We start from the raw sequence: 25,318 nt of genomic DNA, 5'->3' as shown, positions 1-25,318 counted from the left end.
CAAGAAAGGATCAAAGGGCTGGGACTTTCAGGTTCATCTCCCAATCCGAAGGGAGAGGAGAAAGTTAATTACCAATGGATAATGATTTGATTAATCATTCCTATGTAACAGACTCTCCACAAAACACCAAAAGGACAAGGATCAGAGAGCCCTGAGCATGTGGCAGTTCCTGGAAGGGCCAGGCCAATTCTCCCACACCTTATCCTCTGCATCTCTTCATCTGTGATCTTTGTAGTATTCTTTGCAATGACTCAGTAAGTGTGTTTCCCTGAGTCCTGTAAGTCATCTTAACAAGTTAACTGGACCCAAGAAGGGGTTGTGGGAACCCCAATTTGTAGCTAGTAAGTTAGAACACAGGTAAAGCAGCATGGGGTTGTGATCAGCAGCAGAAGGGCAGGGGGCAGTCTTTGGGACTAAGCTATCACTGGACTCTGACTCTGTCTCCAGGGAGATAGTGTCATAAGTGACTTGGAGGTGAGGAACCTAGTTGGAGTCATCTACAGCAACGCTTGCTTGCTGGTGGGACAACTTCCGGCACCTTTGGAGCTCACAGAAGCCTTCCCTGTTGATGGCTGTGGTGGGCAAGTATAGGACGGATGGCTTGTTTTTCCTAAGCAGGTACACTTAGACAGCCAATGAGGAAAAGGATAGACTGTCTTAAGGAAATTAATTTCTAGAATCTCAACTTCCACATGTAGACTTTCTTTACAACACAAAGGTACAATTCTCGCACATCCAAAATCTGACATGGATCGTGAGCTTCCAGCAACCCAAAGGCAAAATTTAAAGTATTTATGTTGGTAAAGCCTCCTATACTCACAGCACCATAAACCCAAGGCAGGGATTCTGTCTCTCTGTCTTACAAGTATTTCCATCAAGGGCAAAGTGTGGGGTTAAAAATGGGGTATTCAGGATATTGGCATGTTCAAAAGTCAATATATCAAGAGGGAGGAATAACTAAGGCCTTATAACCTACCTTTAACCATTGGCAAAGAATGCCTTTGGTCTGCAGAAGAGTTTCAGGATGACCAAATCAAGAAAGTAAGAGATGTTAAAAGCAGCAATGCTTTATTTATTCTAATTGTTAAGCTTATGACAAGGATTTGTGCTTTATCTGGCTATCTAACTAGAGCAGGAATTCAGAACTGAGATGGTTGTGATAAAATGCATATTAATTTACTTGAACTGAAAAATATGTTATCTAGAACAAGAATTCAGAACTGAGATAGTTTTGACAAAGTGCAGATAAATCTATTTGAAGTGAAAAAAATGTCAGATTTTTTTTTTTTTTTTTTCCTGTCACAAACTAAGTTTGGTTTTAATGACTCCTGGATCTTCTAGTTAAATTATATCATGGGTATTTCCCACAAATTAAATGGACTCATGAAATCAATATATTTAAATCACCTAATGTTATTGAAGGTATTCAAAACCATTATAATGGTAAAGGTGAGTTACAATGTACAATAGTTCCATTTTCCACGCCGTTTCGAATATGCTCAATAGTGCTGCTATGTAAAAGAATAACAGGATAATTAGTATTTTGCTAAGCCTTGGAAATGCCATTTTTGGTTTACCACACAAAGATAGAAAAGGGTTGATGCTAAAATCTGTTCACCAAGTCTTTTTTAACGTAGGTAGCTGCCGATTCTTTGCTTTCAGTAAAACTGAAGGAAAAATGGGAAGGCACTATCCGCTTATAGGGCACTAAACATACTTTTAGGAAACAGATCGCAATGTGATTTTTTGACATTTGACTAGTGAGGTTTGCAAAGAATTGAACAGCTTCATTTAAAAAAAAAACTTTCCATTCCTACTTATTTTGCAGCAAGATTTGTCATGTTTATATTTATAAAAAGGGAAAACAGGAATAGAAATAATAAAGAATTCTGCTTTATTCTTTAAATAATATTCATATATATAAGCTTTGAAAAAAATTTTCATTCATCTTATTTGTAAAGACTTTGCCAATACATTTCCAATTTTTGTGTTTCATAATTATTAAAACTTTAGAATATTTATATAATAACTAGGTCACATTCAGTCAATTATTATAACTAACAATTGTAAGCACAATTTCATACAGAAAAGATTTTAAGAAACACATTTATATGGTCTCAGGAAATTTTTAAAATTCTATTTCAATTTGTATAGTTATTGTGTTAAAAGGAGCACAAGAACAAGATAGATCACATGTGTACTCTAGCTCTTCCTATGAAACATGAATCTCATTTCTAGGTGCCTGTCAACTTCTATTTGCTTCAAATTATTACATTATTTAGAAGGAATTTATTTTGAATTAAAGTCTGAGAACATGCCTTTTCTAAAAGGTAGATGCAGACCTGACCTTTCATAATGATCAGTGATGTAGAAATGTAAGGACATTGCTGACTTTTCTCTGCTTAAATCCACCAAAGCTGCAGCTTAGATTAGTGTTACATTTCCACATAGGCCTCTAGTTTGAATATCAGGGGATTAAAGTGTCTTTGTCTTTAAAAAAAAAAAATCTGTCCTATTGCCTTTCAAGTCAGAGAGCTTCTCTAATTTGGCCAAGTCAAGTGTGGTCATTCCTGTTAGTATTTTTCAAATGCTCTTTATTGATTGTGAACACACCTGGGAGTCAGTGAGCCACTGACACAATTTGATAAACTTGTAAATACTTGCACAACCCTTTCCTCTGAAGTTCATCAGTCCTCTTAGATAAAAGCTGGACACAGAAGTCTTTCATCGTGCTCTGAATTCCAGAAAACTTTGGCTTCAGAGGAAATAAAGGAAGGCTAGTCTCAGGGTTTTCATCCTCCTTCACTGAGCTCACTACCTCCATAAACCCCTACAGTCTAAACCTAGGAATGATAATAGGAAATACCAAGGTTGTCTGCAGGGTGTACTAAGAGAAAAAGAAGGAAAAACGGAGGAAAACACAGAGCTAGGGGAATGGGATGTCCTGTAGTTATTCTAAACTCAACGTTTGTGGCTTAGGAATCAAACCAATTAAAGCCTTCACAGTGAGAGTGAGATGAACCAAGTCTTCACACACACCAGGGTACCATCTTGAAGGTTTTTTAACGTCCTGTTGTGCTCGACTGTGGGAGCCACTAGCAGTCTTTTCACCTGCCAACTGTGATTTTTTTCCTTTCATCAGTAACGATATGTCACAACAGTCTTATTAATGTCTTAAAATAACAGTTGTCAGTGTGTGAAACCAGAAAGAGACCATGTGCACAGGCTATCGTTATCCATCTCCTTCTGTGATACCCAGCTCACGTGAAAACACATCAGTAACATGGACTTTGAAAGAAAGTCTTTTAAGAAGTACTTTGATCTCTGGAAAACATTTTGTAGATGTTAGTTTATCAACCATAGATGTTACAAGGACAAAATAGTATATTTAAAATCATATAGCTAATTAGGGGGTTTGGTATCTGTTTAAAGATTATTTTGTGACATCAGAAAATCACTGGAAGTTATAAAACACTAAACATTTTTCTATACACATCATTAATTTGCTATCTGCCTATGAGGACGTTAAACAAGCCTATAAAGATTAAAATGGGAAGGCAGAAAATAAAACTCAATTGTCAAAGTGTAACTGAAATTGTTGAAGACAGTAAATGTTAATGTCATTATTGTAGGTCCCAGAGGCACTAATGATTAAGATGACAGGAAGCAGAATTAGGCATTTGTGGAAAATTTTGATAGTCCACTCTCTAATTCTGTGACCTAACCTTGGATTCATACCTCGACTCTGAGATCTTTGAGAGAACATAGGGTTTGAAAAAAAAAAAAATTGCATGCCATAACTTAACACTGTGAACACTCAGAGTATTACATCACAAGTTAAGTAAAATAAAACAGCTAATTTGTCAACATAGTTTAAGGGACTAAATCAATATAGCATCTAATTAAGGACCTATTATATATTATAATAACACAAATACTATGAACAATATTGAATAAAATTCTGTGTTCTTGCAGTAGTCCTGTTAGGCACATTTCTTCAAGTCACAAGGCAATCTTTAACATGTTATAATATCAAATCTGAAGCTGTCACATTATATTCGAAAAAAATCGATACATGAACAGAAAAGTAAACTTTAAAAGCAACTAATATTGTTTTAAATAGGATAAATCATCTACATGCACATATGCACACATCCATAGCTTTTCAATTTGCACTCATATAAAAGGAGTTTTGTTGTTGTTGTTCTTGTTTTGATTGGTAGAGTCATTTGCCATAGTTATACAAACCAGAATTTATGGCCTTTTGTTTTAATCTTATATTATCCTCAATTATCCTCCACTAAATTTTTGCATTCATTGGTACCATACCTCCACTTTCCCCTAGTGTACATTTTCTAATTCATTGCAATTGCTTTGCTTGATTTCTTCCTTGTCTAGAAATCCTCATGGTCTGGGAATGACAACTGTGACTGTCATTTTTTTTCTTTTTCTTTTTTTTTTTTCCTATATTCCAGAACCTCACTCAGTGTATATCACATAATATATGCTCAATAAATATTGTAAAGTGAAACAATACTATTCGTTCAAAGGAAAATAATTCACAACACCCAAGTAACTAAAAATATAAATAACTTATGATAAGGGCTTCTATTACTGCTTTAGAGAAAATTATTGATGCTAATTCAAAGATCTATCTTCTTAAGAATTTTGCTACAAATTACAAATATATAATCTTAAATTACAGAAAAAGGGAAACTAATAATTACTGATAGATATCACTGTTTGGCACTCTACATGTATTAGCTGATTTAAACCTCACTCCTATCCTATAAAGGAACCGGAAGTAAGAGAAGGTAATTTGCATAAAGGCTGGTGAATGGCAGGGCTTCAGTTCTTAACTACTATACTACATCAGTATTTGCTCTGTATATACTTTAAGCGAGGTACTGTGCTGGCCCTTTATATACTTTATATCATATCAGTTTCACTCATTTGTTCGACAAATACTCTGTGAGCACCTATTACAGACCAATAACTGCTACGAGTTTGGCACAGAGCAGTGGAAAAATGATCCTTGCCTTATACTTCAGCAATGAGTATATATTAAATAGTAAATAATCACTAACATTTTCTAAGCATTTATTATGGGCTATACACCATTTAAACCATTTAATTTGACTACTCAAAATCATTCTGTAAGGTGAATAGAATTAGTTCCTTTTAATTGATGAGAAAACTAGACACAAGGAAGCACTGATGGGCTGGGATTGTGGCTTAGTGGTAAAGTGCTTGCCTAGTATATGTGAGGTACTGGGTTTGATTCTCCACACTGCATATAAATAAATAAATAAATAAATGTCCATCAACAACTTAAAAAATCTATTAATAAAAACACAGCTGAAACTTAAAAAAAAAGAGAAGAATTTCTGTAACTTGTCTCAAGTAACACAGGCACTAATGATTAGAACTAGGACAGGAAATCAGGTGATTTGGCTCAAGAGTTTATACTTTTTATATCTCACTGCTATAGTTTCTATATTGCAGTGTGGTGCAAAGATCAGCCAGATTGTGGAGAGCCTTGTACGGCATTTAAAGGCATGTGACTAGAATGTAGGTCACCAAGGGATCTGGTGAGGTATTGTTATTTCAGATTTGTGCATGAAGAATAGATGAGCAAGACTGGAGACAGTATAGATAATTGGCTGTTATAATTCAGGTGAAAAATGATAGGATTCAAAAGAGGTTATGGAGTTAGATTTGTCAGGACTTAGTGATTGATTAAATATGAGAGATGAGAGAGTAGGAGGAGTCAGGAATGACTCCTAAACTTCCAGACCAGTAAACTAGGTCAATGACAATGTTATTTCCTGACCCAGATATCCCTGAAAGAGAGGCACATTTGGAAAGAAAGATGATGTGGTAATCATGTTTTACTAAGATGGCCACAACACTAACTACTGTCCAAAATGCCCTTGGGGCATGTGTTCCTCATTTCTCCTCCAGAAGCGGGGCTTACCTCCCCTTACCATGAGGCTGGGTTGACCAGTGGGATGTAATAAAAGTAATATCTAAGAATATCTGATGCTAGGTCACAAGAAGACTTGTAGCTTCTTTTGAGACCTCAGAAGTTCTGTTTTGGGATGCTCCTCTTCAGAACCAGTTACAGTATTCTGAGAAGCTCAAGTCACATGGAAAGCCATGTTCAGGCCCTCCAGTTGACAGCCACAGTAGAGCTGAGATTGAATCTACAGACAGCATCAATTGCCAGCCATGTGAGTGAGCCTCCCTGGACTTCAACTCAGAGAAGCCTCAGAAGCCCCAGCTGACATCTGGAAGTGATTGCATGGGAATCCCAAGAAAGAATTCAAGAACTTGCCCAGTTAATTGACAGAACTATGAGAGACGATAAATTGTTTTTGTAAACTAAGTTTTTTGTATGGTTTGTTATATAGTAATAGATCTCCAAAGCAGTTGATGGGTCAGTTTAGACACATGGAGTTTGAGATGCATGGAAGACACCCAAGTGGAATGTTTCAAAGAAACATGGATAGATTTTTATGCAGTTGATGTCTGGAGCTGAGGAGAGCAATCTAGGCTGGACTTATTGATCTGGGAGTCAATGGCACATAACAAGTAACTAAAGACAGAAGAGATGATGAGAGAACCCAGAGAAATTATATTATGAAAGAACAGTGTCCTGATAAAGAATAATGTTTAGGGATCAGGTAGAGGGAGATGAACCAACTAAACAAACTGAGATGTTCCTACCAAAATTGTTAGGAAGTTACAGTGAATAAGGTATCACAGAAGCTCAGAGAAAAGAACATCTCAATTAGGAATAATTGGTTAACTTTTAAATGCTATCAAGAACTCAAATATAAAGAGTGAAGAGTATTCCCTGGTTTTATTGACATGGCAATGGATAACCCTGGAAGGCATCAGTGTCAAAAAGTGGTGGTGACAGAGGACAGTTGTGAGACAGCAATACTGCAGAAACCAGACTGGAATATCAGTAAGTGGAAGGTGAACAGGTGGATGTAGGGAATAAACACACTGTGCTCATGAAACTGGCTGTAAGAAAGAAGAGAAAGACTTGGTGGAGTTGGAGTAGGAGGCTGCAAGGGAGAGTTTTTTTTTTTCCCCCTAAAATGTGAGAAACTCTGAGAAGTTCAAATGACTGGACAGGGTCAGTAGATGGGGGTAGTTTTAAAGACACAGAATGGAATCAGGAGTACTCTTGGGATAAATGACCTTGAATATGGGGAGAAAATGGTGAAAGGATAGATCCAAATACATACAGGAATGGAGATTTGTTTACAGGAAATCAAAAGAGCTCCTTCTTCTATTTTTCTGTTCAACCCAATGCAAAGTCATTTGTTGAGAGAGGGCTGTAAGTTATAGTAGGAAAATTTTAAATAATTGTTGGGAAGTGTGGGGCAGAGAACTTTACATGGGAAATATAGTTGGATTGCCAGATTGTAGAAGTTGGTGAGCCAAGAGATAGGTACTACTATTCCCTCTTTACATGTGAGGAAATTGAGGCTCAAAGAGGTTAAGTAACTTGTTCAAGGTTACAAAGTAAATAAAGGAAGGAGCTAGAATTTGAGTTTAAGTCTGTGATTTTTTTTTCCAGTACATTAGGCTAAATGAATTCCTTGGTCCAGGGGAATAATTTTAGTTTCTAGAAAGACTATTTGTGTTCCAAACTTTATTCTTATTTATTTATTCACTTTGTCCATTTCCATCTGTTTTGTCTGAGACCCTCACACTTGTGATACCTCATTTTTAAATTTGTAGTCACAAAAGGTCTCAGGAATAATCAGTAAAAGATCATGGCATATAAAATAAATTCTTCTTTTAGATACAAAGTAACATTTAGAAGCTTTGGTTCCATATTAACTTAAAGGCAAGCAGGGAGTTTACTGAAACATTAGCACAATGATTGTTCCTTAGAATTATATTTACAAAATAAGAATAAAATAGCATGGCACAAATACAAGGATTGCATTTAGAAGCTGTGAAGCAATTTTCTCATTATGCTTAACACAGTTAATTCTCCTAGTGCACTTTGTTCAGAATTCTCAGGCTTTCTCAAGGGTTGTTATCTGAAATTTCTAAAGAGACGACGTGATCTGCTTCCTTGGAAGCTTTATAAATGGGAAGTAGCATGGGATGGTGCACAGACCTGGCAAGTTCATCATGCAGTTCTCAAAGCAGTAGGTTTTAGGGACTTTTCTTCTTGCAAATAGAGTCCCTTTCTGCTCCTCTGTGCCTCAGGTCAGTAAGTTTAGAAATAAGACACTCTACCAGGAAAAATGGAAATAAGATCAGCTTGTGATTTAGGGTTACTTGAAAAATAATGGAGAAGACAAGTGACTGTTGTTTAGGTCACATTTTGGACAAGCTCTGAGTCCAGACAGAGCCTTCTTTAAAGGAAGGGAAATTTCTTCAAATACCCTATCCCATTGGTAAGTCAGAGGATCAGTTCTCTAGTGTATTTAACTGATTCTGGGCTATCTGTTAATTATCCCTTACGTGAGAGACTTTTTTTTTTTTTTTTAATAAACACAGTTAGGATGAAGGTACTTTGAATACATGTCCCTGCAGTTGCTGGATAGGCACACATTAACTATATACAGGACACTCTATGATCATACAGGGGAACTTCAGCCCATCTGAGAGAAGGGGAATAAAACTGTTGTTACTTTAGTGAGCTATGACTAGTATTTGTTAAAAATGGGAAATATAATCAAATAGAATAGCAAACACAAAGGTACATTTCACAAAATAAGGACAAGGATTATGTTAGGAAATATTTCAGATATATGTGTACATGTACGTTGGTTTTAATGTGACATGTATTTCTTATTGCAGTCATGGTTCATAGTTTAAAAGTCATGGTTTTAGAGGACTCCAGTTCTATAGAGATTTCTGAAGCCATGTTCATGTGTACATTCTAACCCTCTGGAGCTGATATGATACTAGGCTGTCCATTCTAGAGTTGCCCTAAACTTCTCTTGCCAATATGAACTACTATACACTTTGCCTGAGGTTACAAAGTAAATAGGGGAGTTAGGATTTCACTATGGGCTTATGTGAGCTGAGGATGCTGATGTGAGCAGACATATTCCCTGGCAAAATACCAGGATCCAGAGCCCCAGGCTGGGGGAGCATCACTGAATCCCCAGCTTTCTCAGTATCACACTTTCCGAGTACTGTGAAACTAATTAGCCATACTCTATGTTCATTTTAATCATAATAAAAGGTTAGGGTATTGTAAAAGAAACAAAATATCCATAATAAGCATTTATCTCTTTAGCATAATTACAATTTCTTCAGTCAGTAAAAAAGTTCTCTATGCGCGTGATTAATAAGTACCATCTGAGCATTTTCACAGGAATCAACTACTTGGATAGTCTGAATATCCATCTATACAAACAAAATAAATATTCCTGATTTCTATATATTTACTTGATTTGTTCTTATGTGTGTTATCAATGTATAAAATCAAATGAGTGTTTAAAGTAATTGATGTTTACGTAATTGAAATTTCTCACCTGCCGTTTCAAATTATGAAAGTTTTTCTTCACCCCTATGAACTCACTGCACAGTGACTGCCCTTGGCTGCTTAAGCTGTGGTGACATGTCAGTCACCAGCTTATAGTTCTTTCAGCACATGTAGAACTTTGTATGAAAAGGCTCCACTTGGGGAGGCACTCATTATTATTTGAAGATTTAATGTTATAAAATTCTACAACCTCCCTAAGGAGGCAGAGAAGTATCATCTAGTATAATTGTTAAAATAAAAAGATGGGAAGGCAAAGAACAAAATTATGTTAAAAAGCGTTAGTCATAGTAAATGGGTACATGTAAAATAGCAGCACATATGTTCTTTAAATATGTACTGGTTTCCTCTCAGTCTTGCAGAGGAACTAGCCACATGAAATGGACATAATTGATGTCAAAGTAAAATATAAATACACTAGATACAAAGAAACAAAGAGGAAGAAGTGCTAGAGAAATTCTTAAAGGCAAACAATGTATCAGTTGACAATGAAGATATCTTGATCAGGCTGCTTTGAGATATAAAGTATTAGCATATTTTATAAAACATCTGAAGATACCAATGCCACATGTATGTATATGTATATACATAAATAATACACAAGTATACATATTATAAATATACATATGCCTGTATATATTTTTCTGGGTGTGTACAAACAAAATAAAACATAGTATTCTCCAACCACTTAACTTTGATTTTTAATTCAGTCAATTGATTAAAAATTCTGTTAGCCTAAAATGCAAACTCTTACAGGTTTAGAGAAAGGGCAACCAGATGAAAGGTCATAAATTATAATCCTTTAATGTGTTTTGCATTTCAAAGCTTTTATAATAAAATTAATATAGTATTCCAACATCACATACAAGTTGAATGAAGAAAATGATATATTCAAGGTAATATAAGAGGTCACTTACAGAACTATAATCTATTTGTAGACTAAAAATAAAACTCAGTAGACACTTGCAGGAGGCAAAGGCAGAAAAGCCTACTCATCAAATCAGAAGGCAGAAAATCATAGTATTCCTATGATAAAAATGTGAATTTTCAACTTTTTAAGTAAATTAATAAAAATCACTCATAAAAAGATGATATCTGTAATTTCCAAACCTTCTCTCTCTCCCATATAAATTGGATGTAAGCATGGCTAAAAATCAGTTTATGGAAAAGGGATGTTAAAAGATAAACACAGGATACATAATTCTTTCTCTTACCATTGTCACCAGAAGGTAATGATACAGTGTGTGTTGGCATGGTATCAGAATTCACTTTTCCATTCTCAAATGTGTCATTTTCAGTCTGCTGTAACTGCCAGTTGAGGCCAAATAGATGCATTGCTGGGGGTAAAAAATACAAGTTGTTAAAGTCTGCTGCTTTTAGCTCCAGAAATAAATGGTAAGCATGTTTGTAACAAGAGTCATATGTAAAGTTAAAATTTCCAGTTTTTGAAAAACCAAGGACAATTGCACAATAAAATTATAAAAGTTCCCCAAACACATGCAATTTATGTAGTAATGCTGTGCAATATGGTAGCATTTCAATCATGATTTAATATTCAGCTAATTGGTATCAGAAAAAGTTGTATGAATGAATCATTTGCTGTAATTTGTCTGGGTTCTCTTTTTACCATCTTTCAAGTGGTGGAATGTTCTGTGGCAGTATTTTCCAAATGTGCTTGACCACACAGGTCATTTGCAAATTTATAATACTCTATACTATGTTCTCAAGAGACATGATGCTATGTATTTGGATTATGGTGAAAAAAAAAACTGGTTTCACAGATGAATTTGTATATGAAATGATCAGAATGGATCCAGATGTGCAAAATATAATAATATTTGAATATCTTATATTTAGAATTAGTGGTTTTTAAATTTATGACATATTTCAGTAATGACACAGATCAAACACATGCATATATGTTGTGTAATTTCATGTGAGTTTCTGATATGGTATGATTATACTTTTATAAATTTATAAATAACTTTCTTTTGTTGTTGTTGTTCCAGGGATTGAAACCAGGGGCACTTAAACCACTGAGCCATATCCCCAGCCCCTTCTTATATTTTCATTTAGAGATAGGGTCTCACTGAGTTGCTTAGGGCCTCACTAATTTGCTAAGGCTGGCTTTGAACTCACAATCCTCCAGGCTCAGCCTACCAAGCTTCTGGGATTACTGGCTTGTGCCACCGTGCCCGGCATAAAAAACAAATTTATCAAAATTTTATAATGTGTGTACTAATTTTACTTAAAATATTTAGAAAACATAACTAGAGGACTATGTGATATAATTATAAATTTATAAAGGTAATCTAATTTAAAATTTTAATATATTATTAGTTTTCTTAATTTAGCAAGAATATTTAGAAGAATATATCACTACCATATTAACCATTAACAACTACTAAACATTCATTTGTGTGCCACAGAATACAGCTGAGAAATTATTTCCTAAGAAGGGCTAAAAATCACAGGGGTGCCCAGTGATGGTCATACTACCATATCATGAAAGAGAAGTTTCTTGACATTATTTTGTTCACTATACATATTGGAATTTACCACAGAAATATAAAAAGACAAGCATTTAAAATTCTTGTCAGAGGCAGTGTGATAACCACCATCTTCAAAGAGCTTTTATTAAATATCCAATATATTATCCAATATATGTAGTAACAAAATTAAATTGGCACAGTGTAAAGCACAGTAGCCTTAAAGGCATTTACATTTTTGTTCAATACTTACTTGAGGATTTAATCTTGGAAAAATTATTGTCAAAGATGAGGTTTACTTAAAAAATGAGACTTGTTAAAACTACTTTATTTAATTGATGTGAAAATTCTAGAAGTATATGAAGGATAGCTGGCATACAGCAGGACAGATCTTAATATACAGGCATTTCATTTTTTTATAATATTACTGAGCTATTTGGAGTCTTTTGATTAGACCATGGCACCTCTCAATAAAGAGTCCCTTTTGTTTACAATGCTCCCCACAGTTGAATACCTATCAATCACAGAGATGGCAGGTATCAACTTCTTGAAGAAACCCACTCAAGACTGTTTTAATTCACCTTTATATATGATTTATAAGATACAAATAGGTTTAAGGACACAGTTTCTGATACCTAGCAGGCTTCACCAAGTATCTGACAAATAATTTAAAATTAGCAAAAAAAATTTCTAAAATTTTAAAATCTAAGAAAATGCTGCTGTGGATAGTGATATAGTAATTTAAAGAGAAAATATAAAACAAATATATAAACAGTTAACGATGAGTAGCATATTATTAATAATTAATGACTTCTTTAGTATATTATATGAAAAGTAGTTGAGTGAAAGTCCATGATTATTATGTATGATTGAATAAATTTTTAAAAAATCAACAGTTTTAGGTCATTCTTATTATCAGTTCCACATTCTTTTATTCATAATATCTAATATTAGCTACTCAGATAGCTACATCTATCCTGTATTATTTGCAAAAATGTATACACTCACACTCTCTGCTTAAATTAGGCTGCCAGCAATTCCATTTAAACTCCGATTTTTATGGATTAAGATACAGGTTTTAGAATTCTTGAATTTATAAGTTGTCATCTTTAAAGAGGTATAACTTCATATGTCATTTTGCATTAAATTACATAGCAGTTGAGTGGCAAAGTGTCAAGAGCTTTCTAAACATTTATCACTCCATACATTTGTCAAGGTTTTAGAACTTAAGCAATTTTTTGAACAAAGTAATGGGAGCTAGTTCTGCATACAGTAGGGGTTTGACAGACATACTTTGGCATAGCAACAATAAAAACCGACCTTCTCTGACTTAGAATGATTTAATTTCTGCTTTTTTTGATTTTCCTATGGCACAAAAGCTATACGCGTTCATTAGAAACCTACTTTGACTTTTGAATTTTGATTTTTCCCAGGCTAGCAATACATGGAATGATATTCTCATAATGCTGTGTTGTAATGGAGCAACAGTTTCCAGTCAGCCCCATGACCATGAGGTGAAACATTAAGGACTATGGGCTAAGCTAGGATGTTTGGTAGGTTATATGTTCTAAATGCATTTTTTTAAAAATATATATTTTAATTGTTGATGAATATTTGTTTATTTGTTTATATGTGGTGCTGAGAATCCAACCCAGTGCCTCGCACATGTCGAGCAAGTGCTCTAACACTGAGCCACAACCTCAGCCCCTTAAATACGTTTTTGACTTCTAATATTTTCAACCTCTGATGGGTTCATTGGGATCTAACCCCATCATTAACTCAAGGAGTACATCTATTCCAATATGGTCCAAATTTCCATGCAAAATAATTTATGATCATTGTGATCTTTTAACATAAAGTCTTTCTCAAATGATAGATTTGTTCATGTTATAGACATTTGCTCACATTAATAGACTTTGAAGGCTAGTGATACCCCAAGGAATTGCAAAATGTTAAAAATGATGACGTCAAATGTTAAAATGTGATGTTTTTGTTAGGAGATGTCAAATGTTAAAAAGTAATGTGATGAGTTTGTTAGGAGAGCTATTTTACTTTTTTTTGCCAGATGGGCAACAGCTTCTATATTTATATAGAAGTTCTTATATATACATATTTTCACAAAATCTCAATAAGATGTTGTATAATGAGAATCAAGCCCAATCATATTATATCTTGTTTAATACTTTATTGAAAACAGAAACCAACAAGTTGTTTGGTCTTAGGATATTATCTACTTTGAAATTGTGGTATTTGGCTTTAGTGAAGTTCTTGATGCTTATGTATAACTTAAGATTTGATACATATGCAGGATTAAAGAGAGAGAAGAAAGAAGCAGGTAGCAAACTCAAAAAAGTCAAGAATGCTCCAGAAATTACTGAGCAGTGGTGTAATAAAACTGCATGGGACAGCTTGGCAGATAAATAAAGGGAAAATTAGCTAACTTACTAAATAAAATACATCTGCAAATACTGAAGAATGAGCCCAATTTTTCAACCCTGAGCTGGAAAGCAGATTTGAACCTGTGAGAAGGTATCTGCTGCCAGTATTTACAGATGGTTTCAAGGACCCTTGGTTCATGCATATTCCAGTAAGGTGCAAGAAGAATTGCCAGAAGCAGGTTGGACCTCTGTGTTCCCAGGAGTCCTTACTGTCTGGGCACAGCTTGGATCAGGGGTATGTAGGAGCAATACCAGACAGTCTCAGTCTCAGAGAAAGTGGTCCCTTGTGCTGTGTCCCAACATCGTGATGCAATTTTTAAAAAAAAGACATTCAGTGAACAAAACACTCTGTGTCAGGTACTGTACTAGTGTTTCCTTTGTGTGATTTCATTTAAGCTTCACAAATACTCCATTGAATAGCTACTATTCCTTTATTTTTTCTTACTTAAATTTGAGAAAATGGAGATATTTGAGTTAAGATTTAAGAAGCTTCCAAGTCAGTAAGCACTGGACCTTGGCATTAAGTCTAAAGACAAATGGCATCCTGGTACACACCTGTCTGTTCAACTAGGGTGTAGTAGAGTGTGGAAATCTACAGAGGAGGAAGTTAAATATGACTTTTGAGACAGACTCAGACTATAGATAATGCTCCTCTGCTACAGCAAGGAAATGGAAGGCTGAGAGAGGATCAATGAGGAGGGTGGGCAGGGATATTAACAGGCAGCATCTGTGTATTCCAGGTACAATTCTTTCACATTAATACTTTCTCATTCTATTATGATGTCTCAAGATAAGTTTTATAGTAATATTATGAAGATAAAATTAAGATCAGGCTCTTTTGATTAACTTCGAGGTTTTTAAAAATGGCAATTTAAAAATTACATAGGTAACATACATGATTTAAACAGAGTCATTTCAAGCAATGAAATAGAAGACACCATCAAAAGCCTACCAACCAAGAAAAGCCCAGGACCAGATAGATTCTCAGTCAAGGGCTAGCATAACCAGACAGAGATACATCAAGGAAAGAAAACTTCAGATCAATATCCCTGATGAATGTATATGCAAAATTCTGGCAAATCACATCCAAAAACATATTAAAAAGATAGTGCACCATGATCAAATGGGGTTCATGGTTCAACAGATGGAAATCAATAAATGTAATACATCACATCAACAGACTTAAAGACAACAATCATGATAATCTCAATAGACACAGAAAATACAGCACCTCTTCATGTTCAAAACACTAGAAAAACTAGGAATAGTAGGAACATACCTCAACATTGTAAAAGCTATCTATGCTAAGCTCAAGCCTAACATCATTATAAATGGAGAAAAATTAAAAGCATTTCCTCCAAAAACTGGAAGACAGGGATGTCTTCTTTCATCACTTCTATTCAACATCATCCTTGAAACTCTAGCCAGAGCAATCAGATAGACAAAAGAAATTAAAGGGATATGAATAGGAAAAGAAGAACTCAAACTATCATTATTTGCCAATGACATGATTCTATATTTAGAAGATCCAAAAAATTCCATCAGAAAACTTCTAGAACTCATAAATGAATTCAACAAAGTAATAGGATATAAAGTCAATACCCATACATCAAATCATTCCTATATATAAGCAATGAATCCACTGCAAGAGAGATTAGGGAAACTACCCCACTCACAATAACCTAAAAAAAAAAAAAAAAAAAAAAAAAAAAAAAAAAAAAAAAGTGGCAATCAATCTAATAAAAGAAGTGAAAGACCTCTACAATGGAAACTACAGAATGCTGAAGAAAGAAATTAAAGAAGACCTTAGAAGATGGAAAGATCTTCCTTATTCTTTGATAGGCAGAATTAATATTGTTAATATGGCCATACTACCAAAAGTGTTATACAGATTCAATGCAATTCCTATTAAAATCCCAGTTACATTCTTCATGGAACTAGAAAAAGCAAACATGAAATTCATTTGGAAAAATAAGAGACCCAGAACAGCCAAGACAATCCTTAGCAAGAAGACTAAAACAGGAAGCATCCCAATACCAGAACTTAAACTATACTACAGAGTAATAGTAACAAAAACAGCATGGTATTGGCACCAAAATAGATATGTAGACCAATGGTACAAAATAGAAGACACAGAGACAAACCCACATAAATATGATTATCTCATACTAGACAAAGGTGCCAAAAACATACATTGCAGAAAAGATAGTCTATTCAACAAATGGTGCTGGGAAAACTGGAAATCCATATGTAACAAAATGAAATTAAACCTCTATCTCTCACCCCGCACAAAAATCAACTCAAAGTGAATCAAAGACTAAGGCACTAGAACAGAGATTCTGTGTCTAATAGAAGAAAAAGTAGGCCCAAATTTTTATCAAGTGAGCTTAGGACCAGACTTCCTTAACAAGACTCCTAAAGTGCAAGAAATGAAAGCAATGATCAATAAATGGGATGAATTCAAACTAAAAGCTTCTTCTCAGCAAAGGAAACAATCAATAATGTGAAAATAGAGTCTACAGAATGGGAGAAAATACCACACACAACTCAGATAGAGCACTAATCTCCAGGATATATAAAGAACTCAAAAAAACTTAACACAAAAAGAACAAATAACCCGTCAATAAATGGACTAAGGAACTAAACAGACTCTTCAGAGAAGAAATACAATCAATCAACAAACATGAAAAACTATTCATCATCTCTTGCAATTAGAGAAATGCAAAACAAAACTGCTCTAAGATTTCATCTCACTCCAATTAGAATGGCAATTATCAAGAATACAGGCAATAATAAGTGTTGGTGAGCATGTGGGGAAAAACTCATACACTGCTGGAGGGACTGCAGACTGGTGCATTTACTCTGGAAAGCAGTATGGAGATTCCTCAGAAAACCTGGAATGGAACCACCATTTGACCCAGCTATCCCACTCCCCAGTTTATACCCAAAGGACTCAAAATCAGCATATTATAGTGATGAAGCCACATCAATGTTTATAGCAGCTTGATTCACAATAGCTTAACTATGGAACCAACCTAGATGCCCTTTAACAGATGAATGGATAAAGAAAATGTGGTATATATAAACAAGGGAGCATTACTCAGCCTTTAAGAAGAATGAAATTATGGCATTTGCAGGTAAATGGATGGAACTAGAGAATATCATGCTAAGTGAAATAAGCAAATTAATTAAGGGCCCCTCTCCTTAAGTATGTTTATCAATGATTTGGAGGAAGATATAAAAACAATGTTATTGGAGTATGCAGATTGCACACGGATTTAAAGGAGGGTGTAAATATCATCCTCAATTACGGAATCTGAATTTTAAGGTATCTTTTAATTTTGATTTCCTTCAAGTCATTGTGAAATTTCATTCCTTCCCTTTATTGCCATGGATCTCATAAGAAGAGACCACTGCGTTGATTGTTTCCTTAGCACATACTCCATATTTTCTCCTCACTTTGATTTACCTTCCTCCTTATAGAAAACCTCTCTCTCAGTGGTTATGGGCATCTTTTGAATGGCCATGTCCAGTAGCCCATTATCAATATTCACCCAAATGTGCATTGCAGTCACATTTGCCAACACAGCCAGCAATATTCAGTACTTTTCCTCCTTTGGTAGTTCTGCTAGTTCTCTTCCTAGCTCTCTAACTGCTGTTTCTCAGTTGTCCTCACTGAATCCTTGTGTGAAAGTCATAAGGGCAATGTAAAGTATTTTCATATAATGGAATCACTCGTCCATGCTCCTTTGAAGCTTTAAAACTGTTTTGGACCATGAAATGTGGGCACAGGTAGTGTATCTCATTTCTGGGAGGGAGATTTAAGAATCCACATGTTATCCGTTGCATTTCCATGCAGTGATCCCAGAAAGGAGCTAAGTAGAATTCCTGTTCGTCTGGGGTCCTCAGTGAGCATGACCCCCTTGTCAAGAACCATACCGCACATGTAGCTTACATAGGAAATATGCCATCATGTTAAGCCATGGTAGTAGGAGACTCTAAGATGGTTTTAATAGCCCTTGTCTCCTGGGAATCATAACCTTGTATAAGTCTCCCCACCTTGAGTGTCGGCCTGATTTAGTGACTTCCTTATAACGTTAACCATACATGGTGAACATAGTGGAATGTCATCTGAATTTAGGTAAATCTTCAGCTTCTATTTTGGTGCTCAATCTCTCTTGCACTGTTTGTCATGGGGAAAACCAGCTGCCATATCAGACATGAGGCAGTCCTGTGGAAGGAGGATAAGGCCTGCCAGTAACCTCAAAGTGAGCTTGGAAGCAGATTTCTTGAACACCAGTTAAACTTTCAGATAAGACTCCAGCCTACAGTTTGACTGTCATCATAAAGAACTTTAGGAAGAGGCACCCAGTTAGTTGGGACCAGATTTTATGATCCACAGAAACCTGAGATAATGTTTATTGTTTCAAGTTGGTAAATTTGGGGGTAATTTGGTATGCTGCAATTATCAATTAATATAAACACTGACATGCCTAGCGTTGCTTTATACCATTTCATAACCTGCCCTCTACTAACTTAATTCTCATTATATGTATCACCCAAAATGTAGGCATTCACCAAAATCCTTCCTTGGGCCGCTATTTCTTCCCAACTGCTTTAACGATTTCAATTTTCAATTCTATGTGGATGGATATGGATACTTCCAAATATGTATATTCAATACTCTCTTCTTTCTGGACTGAGCAACACTACAAACTTCACCTTTTACTAGATATACCTAGAAACCCTGGGGTACCTCAAATTTTATCCTCATAATTGTTTTGCTTTCCAGATTTTCGTTCTCTGTTTATGAGGTTATTTTAGCCTAGGCAATGAAAATCACACAGGCCTAGGATGAATCAAAGTTCTACGGATTACTAACTGTGTAGTCTTGAGTTAGTATTTAACCTCTGAAATGTTCAGTTTTCTTGCCTATTAAATGGAAATTATGAGTACCTGTTTTATAGATTTGTTATAAAGTTAATTAAGGTCAGTGTGTATATAAAACCCTTAGGTTTGAAGCAATACTCAATAGATGACTCCTGGTCACCTACAGGTAAACTGAATCTTTAACATGTCTCCCTTCCTCATCTTCTCATCTAGCCAGTTGCTGGATTCAGTTACCTCTCTCATTGTCCTTGCCTTGTTTTCAGTATCACTCCAGTATTTTAGGCCTTTAATTTTTGTTTTTCAGTTTGGTTTTTATTTTCTCCAAGTTACACATGCAGGCAGTTTTAGAAAGCTAGTTATGCAAAACTGTAGGCCCCACCATGCTGCTCCTTAGACAAAATCATTCTTGGTTCTTTGGACTGGTTCTTTTAGTATTTCCCTCCTTGTGTCTCAATGACACTCTTACACTTTTAGTTTGGGGTAGTTTCTGGAGAATGAAGGTGGGGGAGACCCTCTTTACTTCTGATCGGTTTCTCTGTCGCCCTTTCAAATCCACTCTGCACATAGTTTCCAGTTATCTTCCCAAAGGGTATCTCTGATCATCCAATGATGATCTCCTCACAGGTAGTCATTAATGTATCTCCAGCTATCTCCCCTCACAGACCCCCTAAGTTGACCTTATCTGTCTGTCCACCACTTAAACCATGCCCCTCATTTTCTTGCTTCTGTGCCTTTGATCCCTCAGTTCCTGGTTTCTGGGATGCCTCAACCCCATCCTTTGTCTTATTAAATCTCACCAGCACCTTATTTTATTATGAAGTCTTCCCAGAACTGATGGCTATTCTATACCACCATAGCACTTGAAATTTTTTTAAACTTATATTTGTATTTGATTTTTATTTTTATCTTTTTACTTCCTGGGGTTTGAAGAGTCAGAATTTTAAGAGAAGTAGAAATGGATCTTTGTAGCGGGGGGGTGGGGGAAATGCTGAGGTGGGGGTGGGGTGGGGGTATAGAGGAAGGGTTGGGGGGGTGGGTAAAGGTACTTTGATGGAAGAGAGAAGAATGAGGGTGGAGGAAAAGGCAGTATATAGAATTTTAGCTATGAAAAAACAAGAGAAAATAGTTAAAAGGAAAGTTTAATATGTACTTCTGATTTTTCAATATTTTCCCTAGAATTGATCTTAGAAGCCCGTCTCTGTAGCTGAATTGGTTCCTGTGAATTAGGGGTGACTAACAGAAGATCTTACACTGTCAACCACCAGAAGGGCCTTGGATGGCACCTAATATAATTCATCCCTCTTTTTCAGGACAGAAGAACATATATTTCCAAGATGATTTCCAATCAGTCCAAACCCTTTTAAAAAGATTATGGCATTTGACATTGTCATCCACAAAATTAAGAAGCATACACTTTATGCCAACACCCAAGTCACTGATAAGTAATTACAATAATATCAACCCTTAGAAGTGACTTACTTACTAGTTCTTAAGACATTGATAATTATGAAAACCTATTTACAGCCAATAACTCTACTTTCTACTAAATCTTTTAGATGGCTTTGCTATGGTATTGGTGGACTGTAACCAATTTTAAGATGTTGAAGATTAAAATATTTCCTATGTAGTTAAAAAGCATTTACCCTGTAACCTCTTAGATTTTTTTCCCCTGTAGGTTTTTGCAGTAAATGTTAAGGAAAAAACCTCATGAATTGAAATGATTTTGGGACAATATGTTAGTTAAGTCCTGTCAGTAAAATTTTATGAAGGGATTTTCTTTTAGATTCAATGACTATTCAAAAGCAAGAAATTATAGCATGCCTTCCTTTTATTGTTTAAGGCTGATGGAGATGAACAGAACTCATGGTGTTATAGTTCTTTCTCCTTTTCATAAAAAGGGGCATAACATTGTTTTTAACCAGTATATGTTGGTTTGACACTTAAAAGTCAGCATGTGGAACACTTGAAACCAAAAATGTGTAATTAAAGAAAATTATATACCACCAAGTAGCAAATTCAGTGCCATTTTTAGTTTCATGTTGAGAGAAAAGGTGCCAAATTTTGATCTTGTCTCTGGGGACCATGCCACTGAAGTTGTTACCACAGCTACTATTATTTCTATTGGCATCCTTGAGTTCTCAGATCCTGCCAAATATGGATGGGAAGGAGGGGTGGTGACAGCTGGTGACAGAGTCCAGCAATCTGCCAGAACCTTGGAGCAAATTACAGGGAATGTTGTGAAGGGAACACAGAAGTAAGCACTCTTGCCATCAGTGACCTGAATGCAGCTAAAGCCACCAGAACCCTGAAGAGTATACTCGGAGGTTTTGGCAACACAGAGCAGAGTTCTTAGCAGGCCTGCCATTATTGCCTAAATGCTGTTTAATATTACAAGATCAAGCAAACATTCTCACAAAAATAAAAAAGGAGAAGACAATATAGGAACCAAGGTCTGGTAAGAAAAACTGACTTTAAAAATATCATTCGACAAAATATCTGCAATTCAATTTTGTTTAGCCTCCAAAACCTTGAAAGTTCAACTAAAGCAAGCAAAGGTCTGGAGTTCCCCTTTCTTGTAATTTATCTCATATCCATCATGGAACACTTTCTCCAAAACAATCTTTCTGAGAAAGAGTCATTAAGAACCTCTTAACAGAAATTCCAAGACAATGAAATCAGGATCTGAGCTTCTATAAACTAGGGGCACTGTTTTCAAAACAGGTTGTTTGTGGTGTCTTTTGGAGCCTTTTGTTTTAAAGACACCTGCTTCCCAATCTCAATTCTGGTTGTAGCTAGTTGTGGAACTTTGTTACTGGGCCTCTTTGTGGCTTAGATCTCTTAATTATATAAACATCAGAAAGGTCTGCATTAGATTAAGATCTCTAAGGTCTCTTACTGATTTGTATTCTGTGATCAGTTAAGATATTTTAAAAAATATAAACATTTAAGTTAAACCCTTGAGCACTGAAAAAAATTAGCATCAATAAGATATCAATGTATTAGAATACCAGTGTTGTTCCTTTGTTTTTATTATAAAAACTATATTGCGTAGGGTCAAATTATCATTTTATAGAGATGATGCCTTGGGTGTCTTGGGTTTTGAAAACATGTTTTTTCATTTTTTTGTTTCAATTTCATGAATATGTAAACATTCATGATGTACATGTGGAATGATCAGATTATTAAAAAAATAAGAAAAATACTCTTAAATATAGGGCAATTATTTGATTTGATACATGCTTCCACAGTACAACCAAGTTTTCTATGTAAAATGAAAGCATCTCATGTAAGATTGCAGTTTGTAACTTGGACCCCTACTGGTCTAAACTGTCATTAGGAATACATAGTTTTCCATAAATTAGCTTTTGTTTTGGATTTCCTGCTGTGTTTATATACATGTTGACGGAATGTGTTAGGCAATATTTTGGCATTCTAATCCATTATTATTTGTTATTAACTTTTAAGGCTAATATTATTTCAACAGTCTATACCTGCTGACCCAAATATGGTTATTTTAAAATCAATATTTCTTTTGAAAGCTTTCATATTAATATGTACTCTAGTTGTCATTAAGAGAAAGGAAATTATTCCTAGAGGATATTTTGATATTCAAAGGAACTAGCCCTTGATGTAGCAAGTTCCTCTGAGAATTACAACGTTCTGAAGTCACAGGCTTTATGAATGAACAGATTTGGGGGCAAGGTGTGAGAGAGGGTAAAAAATGGCTGCCAATATTTTACATTTCTATGTGGTTTTTCATTTCCATCCTTTTTGGGGAGGGATTTTGTCATTCATTATTACGATGTCTTGATAACAATAAACAATAGTTTAACTTGTAGGTTTGCTTCTGCCATATTTGACTCATATTCTTTTATAAATGATAATATGTAATAATTCTGCCTTTGAAGTTCCTTATATTTTTTTCTTTCTTAACTATGCAGATGCAGTATAAAACACCAATGGAGGCTGCATAGGAAATGATATTCCCAGCCACCCACTGACAGCCAAGGCTGGAGCTGACAGAGGCTGAGGAAAATCAAGCTGTTGTTTCTGTCACCAAGGGAATTAAGTTAGAATTTCTAAAGCAGACCATTTTCCTAATGTTTCATTAGTTTTCTCTTGTTTCTGGGGTCTGTTTGCTGACTGAAGGAAGCATTCATTTTCCAAGCTAATGGAAAGAAAAACATGTTAACCATGGCAATCACCTGCCCAAAGGGGACAGTCATTATTAGGTTAGAGAATCTTTGAGTTAACAGTTGTCAACATTAAAGAACATGGTATAAGAGCTGATTTCAAGAACATTCAAACTACAGAATGAAATCATTTACATGATTTGTATACTATTCCCTGATTGCCAAAATCCTGAGTTTGCTGTTATCATGAAATGTATGTAACAGAGGACTCATTAGTGACAGTTATTAGCAGCTTTGCCATCAAAACCCCATGGCTCCAGCTCATTATTCAAAGGCTTGCTGTACTGACTCAATGTTCATCTGGGTTTCTTTCTTTCACAGTAACTTTAAGAACTACATACTACTATTATGTAACAAATAGTTATGTATATCAATGACTAAACTAAGCATAAAAATATTTTTTGGCTCATTTTGACTTTTTAAAATGGTTACAATACAGGACCTGAAAATGACAACTTTTTGAAAATTTAGAACATTTTAATCACTATTATTAAACAATCTAACTATTAAAACATGAAGACTCTTAGAGGAATGTTGGTATATTAAAATATGGCAAAATCCAGAAAACTAGCCCCTTCATAATAGTCCAATTCTCCAAAGGGTTATCTTTGAGAGAGATGTAATGATTTGTGAGTGTGTGTATGCTCAGTGCATGTGTGTGTGTGTGTGTGTGTGTGTGTGTGTGTTTGTGTGCATATGGTTTTCAAGTAGAAACTTTATTTTTTTAGGGTCATAGTCTTATTTCCCAGGTACCCTCTTCAATCACTTACACATTGAATGTAAGTCCAAAATTTTACTGGATGCAGCCACCAAGGGAAAACCAGAAAGTGCTGGGCTAACTTTAAACAAAATCAGTGACCCTTCAGGGTTCTAGGCACAGGCAGCTAACATGGTTTGTTGTTCATCATTTGTTCAACAAAACACCTCATCAAGTTCTACTGCACGTGAGAAGCACAGTACTTTGGAATCTGTTACTTCTGGATTCCTTCAGCACCTGGTGGGCAATGGGAAAGTTGACAGATCATATCAGCTTCTCTTGATTGTCTTTTCATCCCTCCTACAGGGTGGAAAAAAACAGCATTCCAGTAGCTCCTGCTTAAACTGGGATCACTTGGAACAAACTTTTCCTTAATCATTAAGTCATCTTAATTATTCTTAATGATTATTTATTGAGCATCTGTGGCAATATATTTCAAAGCAAAATACAGAGGAAACTGCAGTCTCTGGTCCCCGGGAGTCTTGCTCACGGTGCCAGCTTGCTTCTGTATTTGGTGGTCTCACTCTCTTTACCTAAAAATAAATGGCCCACTTTCCCACTTTAAACATGTATTGCTTCTCTATGTGTGATTCTTCTCTAAGATCATAAAGAATTTCTCTGAAGAAGCAAAAAGCACCTAAAAATATCTTGACTCTAAAATTAGAAACATAATGATAAGATTTGTGATTATTTGAGATGGCTGAAATAATTTGGGAGGTTGTATATACAAATTCTATGTAATTTACAGAGGCTCAGTAATTGTATCATGCAGTTAGCTCGTTAAAACTGAAAGTGGGGCTGCGGGTGTAGCTTAGTGGTAGAACACTTGCCTAGCATGTGTAGGATCCTGGGTTCCATCCCAAGCACTGTGCAGATGAATAAAAAACCAACAAAAAGATAAAAGGATCCAGACCCAGTGGAAAAGACCTACAACATTTTTAGTCCTCTCAGCAGTGACTCGCACACATTTTTTAAAAAAATGTGCTTATCTCCTTTATGGAATAATTGTCAAACTTCTGAGGTAT

General features: G+C 35.3%; 1 protein-coding gene across 13 annotated transcripts in view; it reads right to left on the bottom strand.

The window, feature by feature from the left end:
* Positions 1-25,318, bottom strand: part of TENM3 (teneurin transmembrane protein 3) — a 1,088,270-nt gene that overhangs the window by 129,496 nt on the left and 933,456 nt on the right. For all 13 annotated transcript variants that reach the window (XM_079141831.1, XM_079141840.1, XM_079141843.1 and 10 more), the window contains one exon: positions 10,741-10,863. In XM_079141831.1, the coding sequence (XP_078997957.1) occupies positions 10,741-10,863 (123 nt within the window). The remainder of the gene's footprint in view (positions 1-10,740; positions 10,864-25,318) is intronic.

The sequence above is a fragment of the Sciurus vulgaris genome (assembly GCF_902686455.1).
Source record: "Sciurus vulgaris genome assembly, chromosome: 5".
Classification (NCBI taxonomy): Eukaryota; Metazoa; Chordata; class Mammalia; order Rodentia; family Sciuridae; genus Sciurus; species Sciurus vulgaris.
This window is presented reverse-complemented; position numbering and strand designations above follow the sequence as displayed.